The sequence below is a fragment of the Cyclopterus lumpus genome, chromosome 4 (assembly GCF_009769545.1).
Source record: "Cyclopterus lumpus isolate fCycLum1 chromosome 4, fCycLum1.pri, whole genome shotgun sequence".
Taxonomy (NCBI): Eukaryota; Metazoa; Chordata; class Actinopteri; order Perciformes; family Cyclopteridae; genus Cyclopterus; species Cyclopterus lumpus.
In genome coordinates this window covers 1,404,812-1,425,031 of record NC_046969.1, presented here as the reverse complement: position 1 = coordinate 1,425,031, position 20,220 = coordinate 1,404,812, and the positions used below count along the sequence as shown (strand labels likewise).

Genomic DNA, 20,220 nt, shown 5'->3' with positions numbered 1-20,220 from the left:
CTATGACAGCTGTTGACGCTCTATGACAGTTGTTGGCGCTCTATGACAGCTGTTGACGCTCTATGACAGCTGTTGACGCTCTATGACAGTTGTTGACGCTCTATAACAGCTGGTGATGCTCTATGACAGTTGTTGACACTCTATGACAGCTGTTGACGCTCTATGACAGTTGTTGACGCTCTGACAGTTGTTGATGCTCTATGACAGTTGTTGACGCTCTATGACACCCTATAACAGCTGTTGACGCTCTGACAGTTGTTGACGCTCTATAACAGCTGGTGATGCTCTATGACAGTTGTTGACTCTATGACAGTTGTTGACGCTCTATGACAGCTGTTGACGCTCTGACAGTTGTTGACACTCTATGGCAGCTGTTGACGCTCTATGACAGTTGTTGACGCTCTATGACAGTTGTTGACGCTCTGACAGTTGTTGATGCTCTATGACAGTTGTTGACGCTCTATGACACCCTATAACAGCTGTTGACGCTCTGACAGTTGTTGACGCTCTATGACAGATGTTGACGCACTATGACAGTTGTTGACACGCTATGACAGTTGTTGACGCTCTATGACAGTTGTTGACGCTCTATGACACCCTATAACAGCTGTTGACGCTCTGACAGCTGTTGACGCTCTATGACAGTTGTTGACGCGCTATGACATTTGTTGACACTCTATGGCGCTCTATGACAGTTGTTGACGCTCTATGACAGCTGTTGACGCTCTGACAGCTGTTGACGCTCTATGACAGTTGCTGACGCTCTATGACAGTTGTTGATGCTCTATGACGGTTGTTGGCGCTCTATGACAGTTGCTGACGCTCTATGACAGTTGTTGATGCTCTATGACGGTTGTTGACACTCTATGGCGCTCTATGACAGTTGTTGACGCTCTATGACAGCTGTTGACGCTCTGACAGCTGTTGACGCTCTATGACAGTTGTTGACACTCTATGACAGTTGTTGATGCTCTATGACGGTTGTTGATGCTCTATGACAGCTGTTGACGCTCTATGACAGCTGTTGACGCTCTATGACAGCTGTTGACGCTCTATGACAGTTGTTGACGCTCTATAACAGCTGGTGACGCTCTGACAGTTTTTGACGCTCTATGGCAGTTGTTGACGCTCTATGACAGCTGTTGACAGTTGTTGACGCTCTATGGCAGTTGTTGATGCTCTATGACAGTTGACAGCCTATGACAGTTGTTGACGCTCTGACAGTTGTTGACGCTCTGACAGTTGTTGACCCTCTATGACAGTTGTTAACGCTCTATGACACCCTATAACAGCTGTTGACGCTCTATGACAGTTGTTGACGCGCTATGACAGTTGTTGACGCTCTGACAGTTGTTGACGCGCTATGACAGTTGTTGACACTGACAGTTGTTGGCGCTCTATGACAGCTGTTGACGCGCTATGACAGTTGTTGACACTCTATGGCGCTCTATGACAGCTGTTGGCGCTCTATGACAGTTGCTGACGCTCTATGACAGTTGTTGATGCTCTATGACGGTTGTTGGCGCTCTATGACAGTTGCTGACGCTCTATGACAGTTGTTGATGCTCTATGACGGTTGTTGACACTCTATGGCGCTCTATGACAGTTGTTGACGCTCTATGACAGCTGTTGACGCTCTGACAGCTGTTGACGCTCTATGACAGTTGTTGACACTCTATGACAGTTGTTGATGCTCTATGACGGTTGTTGATGCTCTATGACAGCTGTTGACGCTCTATGACAGCTGTTGACGCTCTATGACAGCTGTTGACGCTCTATGACAGTTGTTGACGCTCTATAACAGCTGGTGACGCTCTGACAGTTTTTGACGCTCTATGGCAGTTGTTGACGCTCTATGACAGCTGTTGACAGTTGTTGACGCTCTATGGCAGTTGTTGATGCTCTATGACAGTTGACAGCCTATGACAGTTGTTGACGCTCTGACAGTTGTTGACGCTCTGACAGTTGTTGACCCTCTATGACAGTTGTTAACGCTCTATGACACCCTATAACAGCTGTTGACGCTCTATGACAGTTGTTGACGCGCTATGACAGTTGTTGACGCTCTGACAGTTGTTGACGCGCTATGACAGTTGTTGACACTGACAGTTGTTGGCGCTCTATGACAGCTGTTGACGCGCTATGACAGTTGTTGACACTCTATGGCGCTCTATGACAGCTGTTGACGCTCTGACAGCTGTTGGCGCTCTATGACAGTTGCTGACGCTCTATGACAGTTGTTGATGCTCTATGACGGTTGTTGGCGCTCTATGACAGTTGCTGACGCTCTATGACAGTTGTTGATGCTCTATGACGGTTGTTGACACTCTATGGCGCTCTATGACAGTTGTTGACGCTCTATGACAGCTGTTGATGCTCTGACAGCTGTTGACGCTCTTTGACAGTTGTTGACGCTCTATGACGGTTGTTGATGCTCTATGACAGCTGTTGACCCTCTATGACAGCTGTTGACGCTCTATGACAGCTGTTGACGCTCTATGACAGTTGTTGATGCTCTATAACAGCTGTTGATGCTCTATGACAGTTGTTGACGCTCTGACAGTTGTTGACGCTCTATGGCAGTTGTTGACGCTCTATGACAGCTGTTGACAGTTGTTGACGCTCTATGGCAGTTGTTGATGCTCTTTGACAGTTGACAGCCTATGACAGTTGTTGACGCTCTGACAGTTGTTGACCCTCTATGACAGTTGTTGACGCTCTATGACACCCTATAAAAGCTGTTGACGCTCTGACAGTTGTTGACGCGCTATGACAGTTGCTGATGCTCTATGGCGCTCTATGACAGTTGTTGACGCTCTATGACAGTTGCTGACACTATGGCGCTCTGACAGTTGTTGACGCTCTATGACAGTTGCTGATGCTCTATGGCGCTCTATGACAGTTGTTGACGCTCTATGACAGTTGCTGACACTCTATGGCGCTCTATGACAGCTGTTGACGCTCTATGACAGCTGTTGACGCGCTATGACAGCTGTTGACGCTCTATGACAGTTGTTGACGCTCTATGACAGCTGTCGTCACCATCTGCAAGTAAACACTGGTGAACATCTGTACATGCAAATCTACCTTTCCGTCCACATCCACAATGCCACGAATAAATATTAAGAACACGAAGAGGTAAACCAGGCCAAGTCTCAGAGGCGCTTGAACTGACGGGTTCTGTTCTTAGTGAGCCAGCAGGTCCGGGCAGGCTTGAGGGAGACGGCTACACACTAACTCTGTTGTTGTGCTTTCGACTCCTCTCCTGTCGAAACACAAGTTAGCCTCGGGGCTCTGATTTTTTTTCTTTTTTTTCTTTTAAATTTATGTTGATGGTTTATGTTCTCAAATTGCGTTTTACCTCAGCAAAGTCCTGGAGCCATGGGGTGACATTTTAGACAAAGGAGATGATGAATGTGCTCACTTGGCCTTTCCCCGTCCGATGTGTTACCGAATGTGCTCCAGAGTGATGAAAGGCCCTCTGAGCTCCCACTGAATCTCTCTTGGTTTGCCTCTCGCTGCCTAACCTCCTTTTTACAGCGCGCCTTCAGCAGAAGAAGCATGTCCACTTTTGAATGCGGCGCCTCCGGCCGCGTGTCTTTGCTGCCCCCTTTTCCCCTCAAATAATTAAAAGACGCCGTTGGTTTGTTCCTGTGACAGGCACGTTTGGGCGCATCTTCCTTGGCGTGCTGCTGGATGAAAAGGACCCCAGCAAGGAAAAGCAGGTCTTTGTGAAGACGGTGAAAGGTAGGCGCTGCTGCACTGCACGGTTCAATGCGTAGTTGTCAAAGAAATGTAATAAAGTTATTCCACCTCTCATTTCTAATGTGCAAACTCACTCCAGGGGTTTTCTAAGTCGAGTGTTGGGTGGGAAAGAGATTCCCGTATTGTAGAGGGCCGTTGGACAGAAACGCAGCTCTCCAGTTAACCGGCACACGGATGTGAGCGTTAAATGAGTTCCACTCTTTTCTCTCGCTGCATGTCGGGATCTTTGTTAGCGCCATGTGTCGGCTTTCTCTGCCAGCTGCCTCCTGACCCCTGCGCTCGCCCGTGTTTACTCAGGGAGGGGTGGATACTACTCGGTGAACAATATCCCCATGCCAGTCTCGGCTTTTGTTAAACTCTTCACTTCCTCCTCATGCGCCTTTTTTTGGGGGGTAGCGGGAGAACAATGCCGCTCCCATCAGAATCAGACGATGGCAAAGCTGCACACGCAGATAAAAAGACCGGACCTCGGTCAGCTTGGCACAAGTCAGGTTTCCCACTACAAATGACTGTAGTGGGCAAAACGCATATTAATCAAGCACGACATGACATTCTCTATTTCTGTCACATTGCTCAATTTTTTATTGTGTGTCTGATTTAAAATGGTTCAGATAATGCGTCTGAGGTGCAGGTGACCATGATGTTGACTGAAAGCTGCAAGCTCCGTGGACTTCATCATCGGTGAGTGGAAGCGAACACTAATCACTGTTCTGTTTAGTGTTAGTGCATTTGCCTTTTGGGCTGATAAAACAATTTAAATCAAAATAGAAAAACACAAAGAAAAAACAAAAGAAGGCCAAACCCCCATCATCTTAGTCCGTAACTTTATCATCACCAGTTTGAATGTTTTCTTTTGAATGGCTCGTGTGAACGCTGATGAAACCACAGAGAGCACACGCTGTGTAGACCGAGAAGGGAACAGAGACACAACACACTCAAATGGCTCGCACGCGACTTCTAGAATACAATCATACATTTTTATAAATGATCACACTGTGGATTACATTACATGTCATTTAGCTGACGCTTTTATCCAAAGCGACTTACAATAATGTTACATTCATACACTAGACACAGCTACAGGGAACAATTCAGGGTTAAGTGTCTTGCTCAAGGACACGTGGACTAGGGCGGGGATTGAACCGCCAACCACTGACCCACAGTCGTGAATGCATTTGTTTTAGTTTCAAGTTGCAGTAGATAATTCATCAGTAGGCCAGCTACTTAATTTAACGTAGATTGTCGTCACGTCGGCCCGCTGCTTCCTCCTTTTTTAGGTCAGTTGAGTCAACGTCGCTGACACTTCCTCTTCCGCAACAGTTTGGATGAGCCCGCTCACGCTTCCATCTTCCAAGAATCCCGCCGTCGCGCGTGCATGAACAGTGTGTGTGTGCAGCTGTGTTAAACATGGCGGTCCGTCTCTCCGCACTCAGGAACCTGCTGCCCATAAGTAACGTGTGCACGGAGGACGGAGAGAAGCCCATGGTGCTGTTGCCGTTCATGGCTTGGGGGAATCTCAAGCTGTTCCTGCGGCAGTGCAAGCTCGCCGAGGCCAACAACCCACAGGTGAGCGTGCATATAGAAATACAAATGAAAACACTCGTGAAACCATTACAATACATGCCTCAAGAATATGGCATTGCACCGGGATGTTTATTAAGCTATGAAAGTAAAATCCCCCAAATCGGAACAAAGGTCCGATTGGATCCAAGAGTCACACCTGACAGAAGGTTTGGTGCATTTGCAGCAGTCGACACAAAGTTAACCCCGACCAGTAACGTCTGTTGTGAGGAGGACTGTTGATACAGTCACGAAGCCGGTGCTCAAGGCAGAGATTTGTATGCCCGATGTAAAGACAATCGGTCTTTTGTACAGGTTAACCCCGGGGAGTCTTTGATGTGCTTGGCAAAGCCACAGCACAAATCCAACCGATCAATCAGCTGCAAAATACAGATGGAGCGAAACACTCACAAGACGAAGCTTGCCAGTCATTTGCATTCATGACAAACGGCTTTGGAAGGTTTCAGGTAACGCACATCAGCACCTTCGTTCTCTGCAATCTCATTAAGTACTTTTGGCAGTTGTAGGAGACCAAGACATAGTCATTAAGTTGAGCTGTTGCAATAAACATCGACCTATAAATCCGAGGTGCATCAGTACAGGGGAGTCAAAGCTCTGAGGGAGCACAACACTACATTCATTCTGCAAGTGAACATCTGGTCTGGGAGACAAAACAGTGAAGAGGGAAAAAAACACACAAAAAGGTGTTGACCTTTTTCACACTTTGTCCTTTTTTCCACTGACAAAGCAACTGTTGCAGTCGCTGTGCAGGGTGGATACAGAGAGCCGGGTACCAGCTCAACATGTCTCAGTTTTGCTCGAGGTTGTTGACATAAAATGTTCTCCTCTCCCTCCAGTGATTGCCAAGACTTTGTTTTCCTGTGTTGTGGGATTCATTCATTTAGGTTGTATTACAATGTCCGATGCCAGATAAGATTAAACTGCCTAAAAGAACTCCCCCCCCACCCTCCCATGTGTGCCAAAGCCAGGGGTTGTGCGGTGGAGTGAATTGGATCGCATACAAAAACATATACAGATCATCTGTGGGAGAAGGAAAACCTTTGAGTGCTCCTCGTGGCTTTAACTGTACTGTTTAGCTGTTAGACGAGCATGTTGTTTTCAACACGGCGACCGGGTCACAAACAAACGGCTCCATGTAACGTCTCCCACTCCAACCTCTCGCTTTCATTCCAATCAAATGTCCCCTCTGTTGCACACACAGTGGTTCATCTGGGTCAATGACGTCATTTTACATTTCAGCTTTAGTGTCATCTGAAGCGTCTGTAGTTGTCTGCAGCCATGTGAGGCTGTACTCGAGCACAGCGTTCGTAACGCCAACATCGGCCGCGTGGTCGCACAACGACGGTGGATGCGTGGTTGGATGAACGGTCATGCCAATGAAAGTGGCCCATGAGGTCAAAACATCGTTAAGCTTCCTCATTTGTGAAGTCCAAACAGCAACGCCGCCTCCCACTGCTCGGCCTCAGCTCGCTATCAGGCGCTTAGTGTGACATCGGGCACCTCTTTCCTAAAGTAAGTCTATTGACAACATCTTCTGGGCCTCGTGGCGTCACGTGATGCACCCAGAAATAGTGATTGACTGTCGGCATGCAAAGGCGCCAACATGTAAGTTCAGCGTTTTAGCACAAGACATTTTTTTTTTATTGGTTTATCATGCTAACATATGCTAGTTAGCGTTAAATGTAAATCAACTTTCATTGTCACACACGCAGCACGTTTAACCCACCCGAGTGCCTTGCTCAAGGGCAAGTGCCTTTTCAGCCTTGCACTTGCAGTGAAAGACTGAAATCGTCTTTGAGATGTAACTCCCATCTCTGACCCGTGGTCGAGCGTGTCCTGAGTTAAAGGAAATTAGAACAAGTTGACACAGACGGCCAACTTCACCGCTGCAAAGTCACACTGCCATCTCCGGTCTCCTGTCCCCACTTCCCCCCCCCCCCCCCCCCCCCCCCCCCTTTTTTTAAATTGTTTTTTCCTCTCTCTGCTTCTCAAATGCACATTGCCTCTCCCTCATTTCCTCTCAGGCAATCTCTCAACAAGACTTGGTTTACATGGCCATCCAGATCGCATGTGGAATGAGCTACCTGGCCCGCAGGGAGGTCATCCACAAAGACCTTGCTGCCAGGAACTGTGTGTAAGTGGTGCGCCCTCATTCGCCCACAGGTCTTCTTTCAGGTGATTTGGTAGTACATTTATATTTGGTTCTTTCTCATGTCTCCTCCCCCCTTTCCTCCTTCTCCCCCTCCCACAGCATTGACGATAACATGCAGGTGAAGATAACAGACAATGCCCTTGCCCGAGACCTATTTCCCATGGATTACCACTGTCTGGGGGATAATGAGAACAGGCCAGTCCGCTGGATGGCCCTGGAAAGTTTGCTCAACAACGACTTCTCCAGTGCGAGTGACGTGGTAAGAGCCGCGGTGCTTGATATGCAGTTTACTTCTTGCAACAACAACCATCCAACCAAGACAATACGATACCTCAGAACAGCCGGGAGGGAATGTCTTACATTTTGGCACAAACGTCCACCGAGGCAGGGGAAGGGGGGGGCTGAATAGATTTTGGTGGTCAAAGGTCACTGTGCCGTCTCGTTTGTCCCGTCCTCGAACGCCATATCTCAGGAACACCTTGAGGGAATTGGTTACAAACATCCATTTGGACTCAAAGATGACCTGATCAGAATGTCGTGGTCAAAGATCACGGTCACTCACTAAACACATTCCTGGCCACAACTCAAGACGTGGTATGATGAAGGAGGGACATTTTGGACAAACTTGGCAACTTGGCTATCGGAGGCATCCAACCGCGAGCGGTAACTCAAGCTTAATAGCTTCAAAGGGTTCGTGATGCAGAGGAGGGCGACGCAGGAAACGCCACCAATTGTAATCCAAGCCATTGTTAGCTGCGTGGTCAAGGTGTCAGCGGAAAGGGAGGCGTTGAGTGCCGCGTGTCTCGTCCCGCTTTCCTGTCTCAGGATAGCGGCGCAGGGCGCGGCGGAGGCAGTCGGGAAGCCCGACAGATCCTCAGAGATGACTCAGACAGCAGCCAGACAGGCCCCCGCTCCTCTGCAGTCCTCTTATGGTCACGGCGCTTCACCCCCCCGACACTTACAGTTCAACGAAGCATTCGGGGAAGTCCAGACAAGTACCTGGAGCTGTGTTGCATCATCCGAGCGTCACACATGCCAGCGTTACACACATCAGTGCCCCATCCCCTCACGTCTGTGGTTACGCACGTTAGAGACCAGAGAACGGGACTTATTGTTATGTTTAGGTCTTGTTAGGACAGTTGGCCGTGATGTTGGCAGAAGCCCTCCCATCACTGCGCCCCGCGTCCTCAATCACTCCCTTCACTTCCTTTAAAGGTGTGGTGTCCCCGCGGTAAAGCTCAGGACGCACTAACACAACAGAAGAGCTCAAGTGTCTGCCAGGTTGGTTTTATGTTAGATAACGATCAGTCCCAGAGAGAGGGCACCAGGGGAGATGATGACCATTTGAGGCGGCCATGGCATCTTTCCATTGGATTTTTGGATAATTGCAGAACCTCTTCACAAATGAGCACCACCTTTTAATAAATCTAAAATAACACTACGCATGAATGATGGCGTTTTGTAGTCTTGAATAACTACTCGTTAGCAACCGCCTCTTTTCAAGACACGTAAACGCTTCAAACTTCATCTCGTTAACCATATACCTTTTTTTGACCAAAAACACATATAACATTAAAGTTTCCTCATTCCTGCAGCGGCAACACCTGCTGTGAGCTCTTCAGTTTGAAGAATGACCTCAGATATGGGTTAACGGGAAGAGTAACACTGATCTGGGAACACCTCTTTTCCTTGTTTCCTACTTGGAGGTCAGCTCAACAACACGCAGGGCGGGTCCTTGACCCCCTCGGCCTTCCCTAAACGGCCACCCGAGCGTTTACTTTCAGCCTTCTCAACAAAACGATCCACATTCCGTATTAAATGTTCGAGTGTGATTTCCTCGCATTGTTCCCGAGGAACATTTGTGCATTTCCTCACAGTAGGAACGGTGGTTGTGTTTATCCTGTCTGAGGATGACACGTTAAAAGATAAACAGCTGTTTATGGATGCTCGGCCTCTGATTGTGTGTGTGTGTTTCGCAGTGGGCCTTCGGAGTGACGCTGTGGGAGCTGATGACTCTGGGTCAGACCCCCTACGTCGACATCGACCCTTTCGAGATGTCGGCCTACCTGAAGGACGGGTACCGGATAGCACAACCAATCAACTGCCCAGATGAGCTGTACGTTGAAGAACACCAAGTTTTCTTTTTCTAACTGATTCTAAATGTCTGGTCCTCCTGCCTTCAGGGTTTTCTCGAGAAAATTAGTCGGGACAATAAGCGTCAGATAAATCATGAATGCAAGTAAGTGTTAGTTGTAGTCATAATCAGATGATTAGCTTCTTTTTTTTTTTTTTTTTGCTCTCAAATATTATTTATTTTTATCAAACAGAATAAAAAGAGCAAAACAAAGAATAATAATAGGAAACGGAAGTAATCAAGGATGGACAACAACAGATATGATCAGATTACAAGGCATTGGAAAACAGATGCACAATAAACATATAAATACATGTTGTCGGAATAAAAATATTCATTATCTTCTACAATTACGACCAATCAGGCGTCTGGTTGGGGTTGTTTCTACTATGAATATTTATTCACACATTTCAACGGAACACACAGTATTTTCTTGTCATTATTATGCTCTCTCAATTTTTTATTTTCATTATTATGTTCCGTGCCCTCACTCGCTTTCCCCGACGACATTAGAACCGTTTCGTGTCGTTTAGTTCCACACATCATCTTGAATTATATTTTAGTGTGGTCAGCCAATCTTCTTTTTTAATAACTAAGGAATAGTATCTGTTCACGTCTCAGCTCCAGAGACACAACATTAATCATATATGCTTAGTGCCTACTTTTGATTTGTTTTGACAGTTTTTAAATATTTTATTAACCCTCCAAAAATAAAAAAAACCGTGTGCTGGAAAAACCCTGAATAGTTTTGAATATCCACAAAGGCCTCGAGCAATAATCGGCTGAAATCTGTTTCCTTCTAGATACAATGGACGGCTTCCTTTCCCAAATGATCAGAGGTTGCAAAATAATGCGTTTCAGGGGCATGCGTGGATTAATAAAATGATTATATGTCCCTCATTTATATCTGCGCGATACAGGCAGCTCCTGTTTCAGTACAATATCATATTTGTGGTAGGTGTTGGGAGGCATTTCATTACAATGGCCTGGGTGTCACATCACCCTCACTCTCTCCCACTGCATCCTGTTACTCACACACAACTATCACTGCGTATTAGTCATTGCATGTACAAAATGAAATATACAGTATATATGTCTATCGATCACGGAGACGGGTAATAATATGGGAACAAACTCCAAACAAACAAAAAGAACATCTCTGAGATGATAAAGTCATTTATGGCAACGCCTGCTGCCGTCTGAATTTCTTTTTAATTTAGTTTCAATGCAAAATGTGTCAAAATTCTTTTTCATCTTTTTCCTGAGTTACAAAGTGAAGCAATGTGCTTCCTTGACACACAACAAACGATTTGCTCACGTTTTTTTACTTGCAAATCAAAATCTCAAAATAGCCAATTTCTAGTTGAGTTATTTTTTATTTATTTTTTCCTCACTCCGTTTCATGTATTCATTTAAATTCACCTACAAAGGCCCTAATGCGCCGTCATCCCACGTGACCCTGCGACGGCTCGTGGACAGTCTTGAGCCCTCCCCTCTGTCTTGCAGGTTCGCGGTGATGGCGTGCTGCTGGGCCCTGGACCCCGAGGAGAGGCCCAAGTTTCAGCAGCTTGTTCAGTGTCTCACGGAGTTCCACGCGGCGTTGGGCGCTTACGTGTGAAGCGAGCCGCTCCTTCCTCTTCTTTCTTTTCTTTTTCTTTTAAAGCGAGGACTTTTACACTGAAGGCTTTGTGGACACTATTCATAAGGAACACATGTATGAAAACGTGCCTTATCAGACAAAAGAGCAGACTTAAGTCCTGATGATTTGTATTCTGTACAGTTCTTTTTGGAGTTTTTATATAGTTGAATTCCCTTTTTACAGCATAGCAAAGTAAAAGGATTCTTTGTTGAATATTGTTCCGTATGCTTTGAAAGCATCTAGAAATGGCAACTGTGGTGCTCTTTCCTCGCATTCACGGATATTTACGCGCCAGTGGACACTTATTTTTTTAAAGAACACTTAAGCCTCCGACAACCTGGTTTTAAAAAGACAGTATTTTCTAGAGTTTTGTAACTTACAACAGTAGAAGTGATGTTGATGAAAGGAGGCGGAACGGTTCCGGTACCAGGGCTGACTCGAGGGCTGACTCGAGGGCTGACTCGAGGGCTGACTCGAGGGCTGACTCTGCTGCGCCGTACGAGAGGCCTCCTGGAAACCAGATCGTCGTGTGTCCAGGTGAATCCTTAACGAGAGGGACACCGCTGGGTCTGGAGGACTTTTGGATCAGACGTCTGGACACCAGAGCAGAGCCACTTTGTTGAACGACGTCTGGACACCGTGGTCATTTGAAATGCCGGCACCTTCTTCCTCTTCCTGCCTTTTCTACATGTTATTCTCCACCGTCACAAACCTCTCAGACAGAACCATCGTTCCGTCTCTATTCTATAAGCTTGATTGTTCTGCGTCAGAACACAGCCCTTCACAGGAATTTTTTTTTAATGACTGATTTTGATGGTGAGTAACTCTAACACAAATAATCACTGTGAACACGTACAAACGGCCGACCAGCTCGGTCGAATCGTATTCCCACACCTTTTTAACATCTTTGTGATGTGTCTTTATGGTCACTGCATGTTGAATTAAGGTTTTTAAACTGCTTCCCGATTTCATATCCACAAATTAAATGGGATCTTTTAAATATAGAACGTGTCTGTATTTCTTCTCCATGTTTCTGTTTGAGGGATAATGTTTGTTTTGTACCACGAAAGCCGCAGTTGAAGCCGAGTGGTTTGGTACAAAGAATGTGTTCCTGTTTAGGAAAGCTCCCAAACACAGCGGTGGCTTCTTGTTGTTCAACCTTCAAACCAGTGTGAGGAACTAGAGATCCAAATGAGTGAAGCTATCAGTACTCAAGTAGCTGTGTTACCAGAAATAAGCCCCATGCGTCCATGAAAAGTGAGAACGTTGTTATGGATTCTGTCTGGTTCTTTGTTTCCAATCATACTTCTATAGCTTTCGGCTAAGTTGATGTCATATGCAGCACTTCGCATGGTGGCGTAATGGAAAGTTCTGTGAAGTCTTAATTTGTGCCGAATCCTTTTAAGTCCTCGCTCTCACAAGCAATCAAATATATTTACAGAAGGCAATATGCAGCGGGTCTGCTTCAAGAAAGTTGGAGGGCCAATCCACCTCAATGTCCCTATTGAACATTGTTTATATTTAACACAAGCGATATTTGTTATTCTTAATCTGCGTGGGCTTCAATGTCGACCTCATATATATGATTTGTCCTGTGGTGGTGTAGTGTTGTTACTACGGACAACCGAGCTAAACGTCAGTGATGGGAAGTCACGTCGGAATATCACAGCAGCGTCACAGCAGCGTCGTATACGATTTCCTCACCAGCAGCAGCCCTAATGGACAACGATGCAATGCAGCCGCAGGACGTGTTGAGTAAGGAGTACGTTGTTGTTGTGCCACAACAGTTTGAGGTTTACATCCATCGGAAGTCTCAAAAGTAACATCCACAGGTTTGAGGGGGTTTAGAAAAACGTTGCCCCTGTTCATACAGGTTCATTATGTTCGTTTTTGTTATCCTTGAAAGCTTTCGGCCGAGTGTGACTCACCTTTTGGATCTGCCTTTAGTTATTCAGTTTGCTCGATGTGCATTTGTCGTACTGGTGGTCTTTTTATTTTGTCTACTCGCGTGTGCTGACTCAGACAATCGGTCTGTTCTCAAACGTCCAACACGTTTACGTGTGGAGCTGTGAGTCCAATTACATCACCGACAACCATTACAAGTTCAGCTCACCGGCGTGTGGGTGTGCGTGCGTGTGTGGGTAAGCGTGGGTGGGTGTGCGTGTGTGTGTGAGTGTGTGGGTGTGTGTGGCTGCGCGTGTTGCGCTTCGACCAATTAAAAAAGGTGAGAACAAGTCGTGGCACGAGTTGTTCTCACCTTTTTTTATTGGTCGAAGCGCAACACTTGGGCACTGAATATTGTCTCTCGTATCTGGCGTTGCTTAGAAAGACATTTAATCGACCAATGAGATCCTCGTGAGGGGATTATTAAACATCTTGAGACATAGCAAGCATATCCTAGATTTACAAAATATAATTATCCAAATGTTAAACCCACTCAATTGAATGAATTGAAGGAGTCGGTGACCACCGATACCTCACACCTTACCTTATGGCTGTCGATGTAAAGAGACTTTCAACAAATACTACAAATGTTGTTTTTAAAGATTACCAACACTTTCTTTCTGTAAAACCCCGATCAACATTGCATTATAGTCATGTGCATAATACATCACAGGGAAGCTATAATCCTTAATAATGTAGCGGGATGTCTCATAACAGCAGTTTTTATGACACTTACATCGTAATAGTTGAGCTCAATTATCACGTTCGCTCTCAATCCTTCCGTTCATTGCGCATTGCGAGTTTTTTTTGTTTGGTGTATCGAGGTGATTTATGACCGTGACTCATGGCAGATAACTGCTCAACGCCTGCGTCAAGTCACATCAGCGTGCTTTGGTATTGACGGACTGGAGGTCACAAACAGGCCAAAGGAGCCGAGAGGAAACACTATTTCAACCGTGTGTGTGTGTGAGAGAGATCTGCAACAATTAAAAACCTTCACGCTGGGTATTTTAATAGGCTCTTTTCATGGGAGACATCTTGACAAGTCAGTCGTAAAAAAAAGAAAAAAGCACTGGTTCAAATAATAAATCCAAAGATGGCTGAATTCCATTAATCTGCTTTAGTTTCAGGGTCATGGCGTCGTGCACGCTGACACCCCGTCACGGTTTATTGGGACACCTGAATACAACGAAGCTCTGATTAATGTTGTGAGGAACACCTGCGCTGTGTCTGCTGCCTGGTCCCAGTCTGACTAAGTAGACACACAAGGAACCCTGAGTAGCATTTAGGGACATCTATCCACCCGGAAGCCGACACACGTGACCAAACAAGTTGTGTCGTTAGCGGTGCCCCGTCTATCCGCCCATTCAAACGAGTCTAGCGCACCTTCTAGTGGCTTTCTAAAAGTCTTGCGTCACCTTGTGCGTCTTCCAGGTAAGTGTACGCCGCTCACCTGGACGACGTTTCCACCCAGGTGAACACGTGCTGTGGAGAAATCAAACGCCCCTGAGTAGCTAGGGTCCATTCGGGAGCGGAGGACCCTCAAAGGCCCACTTCGCACGAGCGTCAGTGCCGCATAGCACAAGTAATGATGCATGAGCGGACAGCAGAGCTCTGACGTGACTCAGTCACTACCAATGGCTCCTGAGGCTCCTGAATCACTACCAATGGCTCCTGAATCACTACCAATGGTTCCTGAGTCACTACCAATGGCTCCTGAATCACTACCAATGGCTCCTGAATCACTACCAATGGCTCCTGAGGCTCCTGAATCACTACCAATGGTTCCTGAATCACTACCAATGGCTCCTGAATCACTACCAATGGCTCAAGAGGCTCCTGAATCACTACCAATGGCTCCTGAGTCACTACCAATGGCTCCTGAGTCACTACCAATGGCTCCTGGATCACTACCAATAGTTCCTGAATCACTACCAATGGCTCCTGAGTCACTAACAATGGTTCCTGAGTCACTACCAATGGTTCCTGAATCACTACCAATGGTTCCTGAATCACTACCAATAGTTCCTGAATCACTACCAATGGCTCCTGAATCACTACCAATGGCTCCTGAGTCACTACCAATGGTTCCTGAATCACTACCAATGGTTCCTGAGTCACTACCAATGGTTCCTGAATCACTACCAATGGTTCCTGAGTCACTACCAATGGCTCCTGAATCACTACCAATGGCTCCTGAATCACTACCAATGGCTCATGAGGCTCCTGAATCACTACCAATGGCTCCTGAGTCACTACCAATGGCTCCTGAGTCACTAACAATGGCTCCTGAATCACTACCAATGGCTCATGAGGCTCCTGAATCACTACCAATGGCTCCTGAGTCACTACCAATGGCTCCTGAGTCACTACCAATGGCTCCTGGATCACTACCAATAGTTCCTGAATCACTACCAATGGCTCCTGAGTCACTAACAATGGTTCCTGAGTCACTACCAATGGTTCCTGAATCACTACCAATGGTTCTTGAGTCACTACCAATGGTTCCTGAGTCACTACCAATGGTTCCTGAATCACTACCAATAGTTCCTGAATCACTACCAATGGTTCCTGAGTCACTACCAATGGTTCCTGAATCACTACCAATGGTTCCTGAGTCACTACCAATGGCTCCTGAGTCACTACCAATGGCTCCTGGATCACTACCAATAGTTCCTGAATCACTACCAATGGCTCCTGAGTCACTAACAATGGTTCCTGAATCACTACCAATAGTTCCTGAATCACTACCAATGGCTCCTGAATCACTACCAATGGCTCCTGAGTCACTACCAATGGTTCCTGAATCACTACCAATGGTTCCTGAGTCACTACCAATGGTTCCTGAATCACTACCAATGGTTCCTGAGTCACTACCAATGGCTCCTGAATCACTACCAATGGCTCCTGAATCACTACCAATGGCTCATGAGGCTCCTGAATCACTACCAATGGCTCCTGAGTCACTACCAATGGCTCCTGAGTCACTAACAATGGCTCCTGAGTCACTACCAATGGCTCCTGAGTCACTACCAATGGCTCCTGGATCACTACCAATAGTTCCTGAATCACTACCAATGGCTCCTGAGTCACTAACAATGGTTCCTGAGTCACTACCAATGGTTCCTGAATCACTACCAATGGTTCCTGAATCACTACCAATAGTTCCTGAATCACTACCAATGGCTCCTGAATCACTACCAATGGCTCCTGAGTCACTACCAATGGTTCCTGAATCACTACCAATGGTTCCTGAGTCACTACCAATGGTTCCTGAATCACTACCAATGGTTCCTGAGTCACTACCAATGGCTCCTGAATCACTACCAATGGCTCCTGAATCACTACCAATGGCTCATGAGGCTCCTGAATCACTACCAATGGCTCCTGAGTCACTACCAATGGCTCCTGAGTCACTAACAATGGCTCCTGAATCACTACCAATGGCTCATGAGGCTCCTGAATCACTACCAATGGCTCCTGAGTCACTACCAATGGCTCCTGAGTCACTACCAATGGCTCCTGGATCACTACCAATAGTTCCTGAATCACTACCAATGGCTCCTGAGTCACTAACAATGGTTCCTGAGTCACTACCAATGGTTCCTGAATCACTACCAATGGTTCTTGAGTCACTACCAATGGTTCCTGAGTCACTACCAATGGTTCCTGAATCACTACCAATAGTTCCTGAATCACTACCAATGGTTCCTGAGTCACTACCAATGGTTCCTGAATCACTACCAATGGTTCCTGAGTCACTACCAATGGCTCCTGAGTCACTACCAATGGCTCCTGGATCACTACCAATAGTTCCTGAATCACTACCAATGGCTCCTGAGTCACTAACAATGGTTCCTGAATCACTACCAATAGTTCCTGAATCACTACCAATGGCTCCTGAATCACTACCAATGGCTCCTGAGTCACTACCAATGGTTCCTGAATCACTACCAATGGTTCCTGAGTCACTACCAATGGTTCCTGAATCACTACCAATGGTTCCTGAGTCACTACCAATGGCTCCTGAATCACTACCAATGGCTCCTGAATCACTACCAATGGCTCATGAGGCTCCTGAATCACTACCAATGGCTCCTGAGTCACTACCAATGGCTCCTGAGTCACTAACAATGGCTCCTGAATCACTACCAATGGCTCATGAGGCTCCTGAATCACTACCAATGGCTCCTGAGTCACTACCAATGGCTCCTGAGTCACTACCAATGGCTCCTGGATCACTACCAATAGTTCCTGAATCACTACCAATGGCTCCTGAGTCACTAACAATGGTTCCTGAGTCACTACCAATGGTTCCTGAATCACTACCAATGGTTCCTGAGTCACTACCAATGGTTCCTGAGTCACTACCAATGGTTCCTGAATCACTACCAATAGTTCCTGAATCACTACCAATGGTTCCTGAGTCACTACCAATGGTTCCTGAATCACTACCAATGGTTCCTGAGTCACTACCAATGGTTCCTGAATCACTACCAATAGTTCCTGAATCACTACCAATGGTTCCTGAGTCACTACCAATGGTTCCTGAATCACTACCAATGGCTCCTGAATCACTACCAATGGTTCCTGAGTCACTACCAATGGTTCCTGAATCACTACCAATAGTTCCTGAATCACTACCAATGGTTCCTGAATCACTACCAATAGTTCCTGAATCACTACCAATGGTTCCTGAGTCACTACCAATGGTTCCTACCAATGGCTCCTGAATCACTACCAATGGTTCCTGAGTCACTACCAATGGTTCCTGAGTCACTACCAATGGTTCCTGAATCACTACCAATAGTTCCTGAATCACTACCAATGGTTCCTGAGTCACTACTAATGGTTCCTGAGTCACTACCAATAGTTCCTGAATCACTACCAATGGTTCCTGAGTCACTACCAATGGTTCCTGAGTCACTACCAATGGTTCCTGAGTCACTACCAATGGTTCCTGAGTCACTACCAATAGTTCCTGAATCACTACCAATGGTTCCTGAATCACTACCAATGGTTCCTGAGTCACTACCAATGGTTCCTGAATCACTACCAATGGTTCCTGAGTCACTACCAATAGTTCCTGAATCACTACCAATGGTTCCTGAATCACTACCAATGGTTCCTGAGTCACTACCAATGGTTCCTGAATCACTACCAATGGCTCCTGAATCACTACCAATGGTTCCTGAGTCACTACCAATGGTTCCTGAATCACTACCAATAGTTCCTGAATCACTACCAATGGTTCCTGAATCACTACCAATAGTTCCTGAATCACTACCAATGGTTCCTGAGTCACTACCAATGGTTCCTACCAATGGCTCCTGAATCACTACCAATGGTTCCTGAGTCACTACCAATGGTTCCTGAGTCACTACCAATGGTTCCTGAATCACTACCAATAGTTCCTGAATCACTACCAATGGTTCCTGAGTCACTACTAATGGTTCCTGAGTCACTACCAATGGTTCCTGAGTCACTACCAATGGTTCCTGAATCACTACCAATAGTTCCTGAATCACTACCAATGGTTCCTGAGTCACTACTAATGGTTCCTGAGTCACTACCAATAGTTCCTGAATCACTACCAATGGTTCCTGAGTCACTACCAATAGTTCCTGAATCACTACCAATGGTTCCTGAGTCACTACCAATAGTTCCTGAATCACTACCAATGGTTCCTGAGTCACTACCAATGGTTCCTGAGTCACTACCAATGGTTCCTGAGTCACTACCAATAGTTCCTGAATCACTACCAATGGTTCCTGAATCACTACCAATGGTTCCTGAGTCACTACCAATGGTTCCTGAATCACTACCAATGGTTCCTGAGTCACTACCAATAGTTCCTGAATCACTACCAATGGTTCCTGAATCACTACCAATGGTTCCTGAGTCACTACCAATGGTTCCTGAATCACTACCAATGGCTCCTGAATCACTACCAATGGTTCCTGAGTCACTACCAATGGTTCCTGAATCACTACCAATAGTTCCTGAATCACTACCAATGGTTCCTGAATCACTACCAATAGTTCCTGAATCACTACCAATGGTTCCTGAGTCACTACCAATGGTTCCTACCAATGGCTCCTGAATCACTACCAATGGTTCCTGAGTCACTACCAATGGTTCCTGAGTCACTACCAATGGTTCCTGAATCACTACCAATAGTTCCTGAATCACTACCAATGGTTCCTGAGTCACTACTAATGGTTCCTGAGTCACTACCAATAGTTCCTGAATCACTACCAATGGTTCCTGAGTCACTACCAATAGTTCCTGAGTCACTACCAATGGTTCCTGAGTCACTACCAATGGTTCCTGAGTCACTACCAATAGTTCCTGAATCACTACCAATGGTTCCTGAATCACTACCAATGGTTCCTGAGTCACTACCAATGGTTCCTGAATCACTACCAATGGTTCCTGAGTCACTACCAATGGTTCCTGAGTCACTACCAATGGTTCCTGAATCACTACCAATGGTTCCTGAGTCACTACCAATAGTTCCTGAATCACTACCAATGGTTCCTGAATCACTACCAATGGTTCCTGAGTCACTACCAATAGTTCCTGAATCACTACCAATGGTTCCTGAATCACTACCAATGGTTCCTGAGTCACTACCAATAGTTCCTGAATCACTACCAATGGTTCCTGAATCACTACCAATGGTTCCTGAGTCACTACCAATGGTTCCTGAATCACAGCGCAGAGTCTTTGTTTTGGTTTAATTGCTCGGCTCGCCATCTCTGCAGGTGAGAGTCGCGCAGGCGCGTGCGTGCCTGACTCAGACAATCGGTCTGTTCTCAAACGTCCAACACGTTTACGTGTGGAGCTGTGAGTCCAATTACATCACCGACAACCATTACAAGTTCAGCTCACCGGCGTGTGTGTGTGCGTGTGCGTGGCTGCGTGTGCGTGTGTGCGTGTGCGTGTGCGTGGCTGCGTGTGCGTGTGTGTGTGTGTGTGTGTGTGTGGGTAAGCGTGGGTGGG

At 46.3% G+C, this 20,220-nt stretch overlaps 1 protein-coding gene across 2 annotated transcripts in view; it reads left to right on the top strand.

Annotated features, from left to right (window-relative positions):
- ryk (receptor like tyrosine kinase) overlaps positions 1-12,275 on the top strand; it is a 40,731-nt gene extending 28,456 nt beyond the window's left edge. For both annotated transcript variants that reach the window (XM_034530861.1, XM_034530860.1), the window contains exons 10-16: positions 3,661-3,747; positions 4,377-4,446; positions 5,199-5,331; positions 7,371-7,480; positions 7,598-7,757; positions 9,478-9,614; positions 11,139-12,275. In XM_034530861.1, the coding sequence (XP_034386752.1) occupies positions 3,661-3,747; positions 4,377-4,446; positions 5,199-5,331; positions 7,371-7,480; positions 7,598-7,757; positions 9,478-9,614; positions 11,139-11,250 (809 nt within the window). In that variant the 3' untranslated portion in view covers positions 11,251-12,275. The remainder of the gene's footprint in view (positions 1-3,660; positions 3,748-4,376; positions 4,447-5,198; positions 5,332-7,370; positions 7,481-7,597; positions 7,758-9,477; positions 9,615-11,138) is intronic.
- The last annotated feature ends 7,945 nt before the right edge of the window (positions 12,276-20,220 follow it).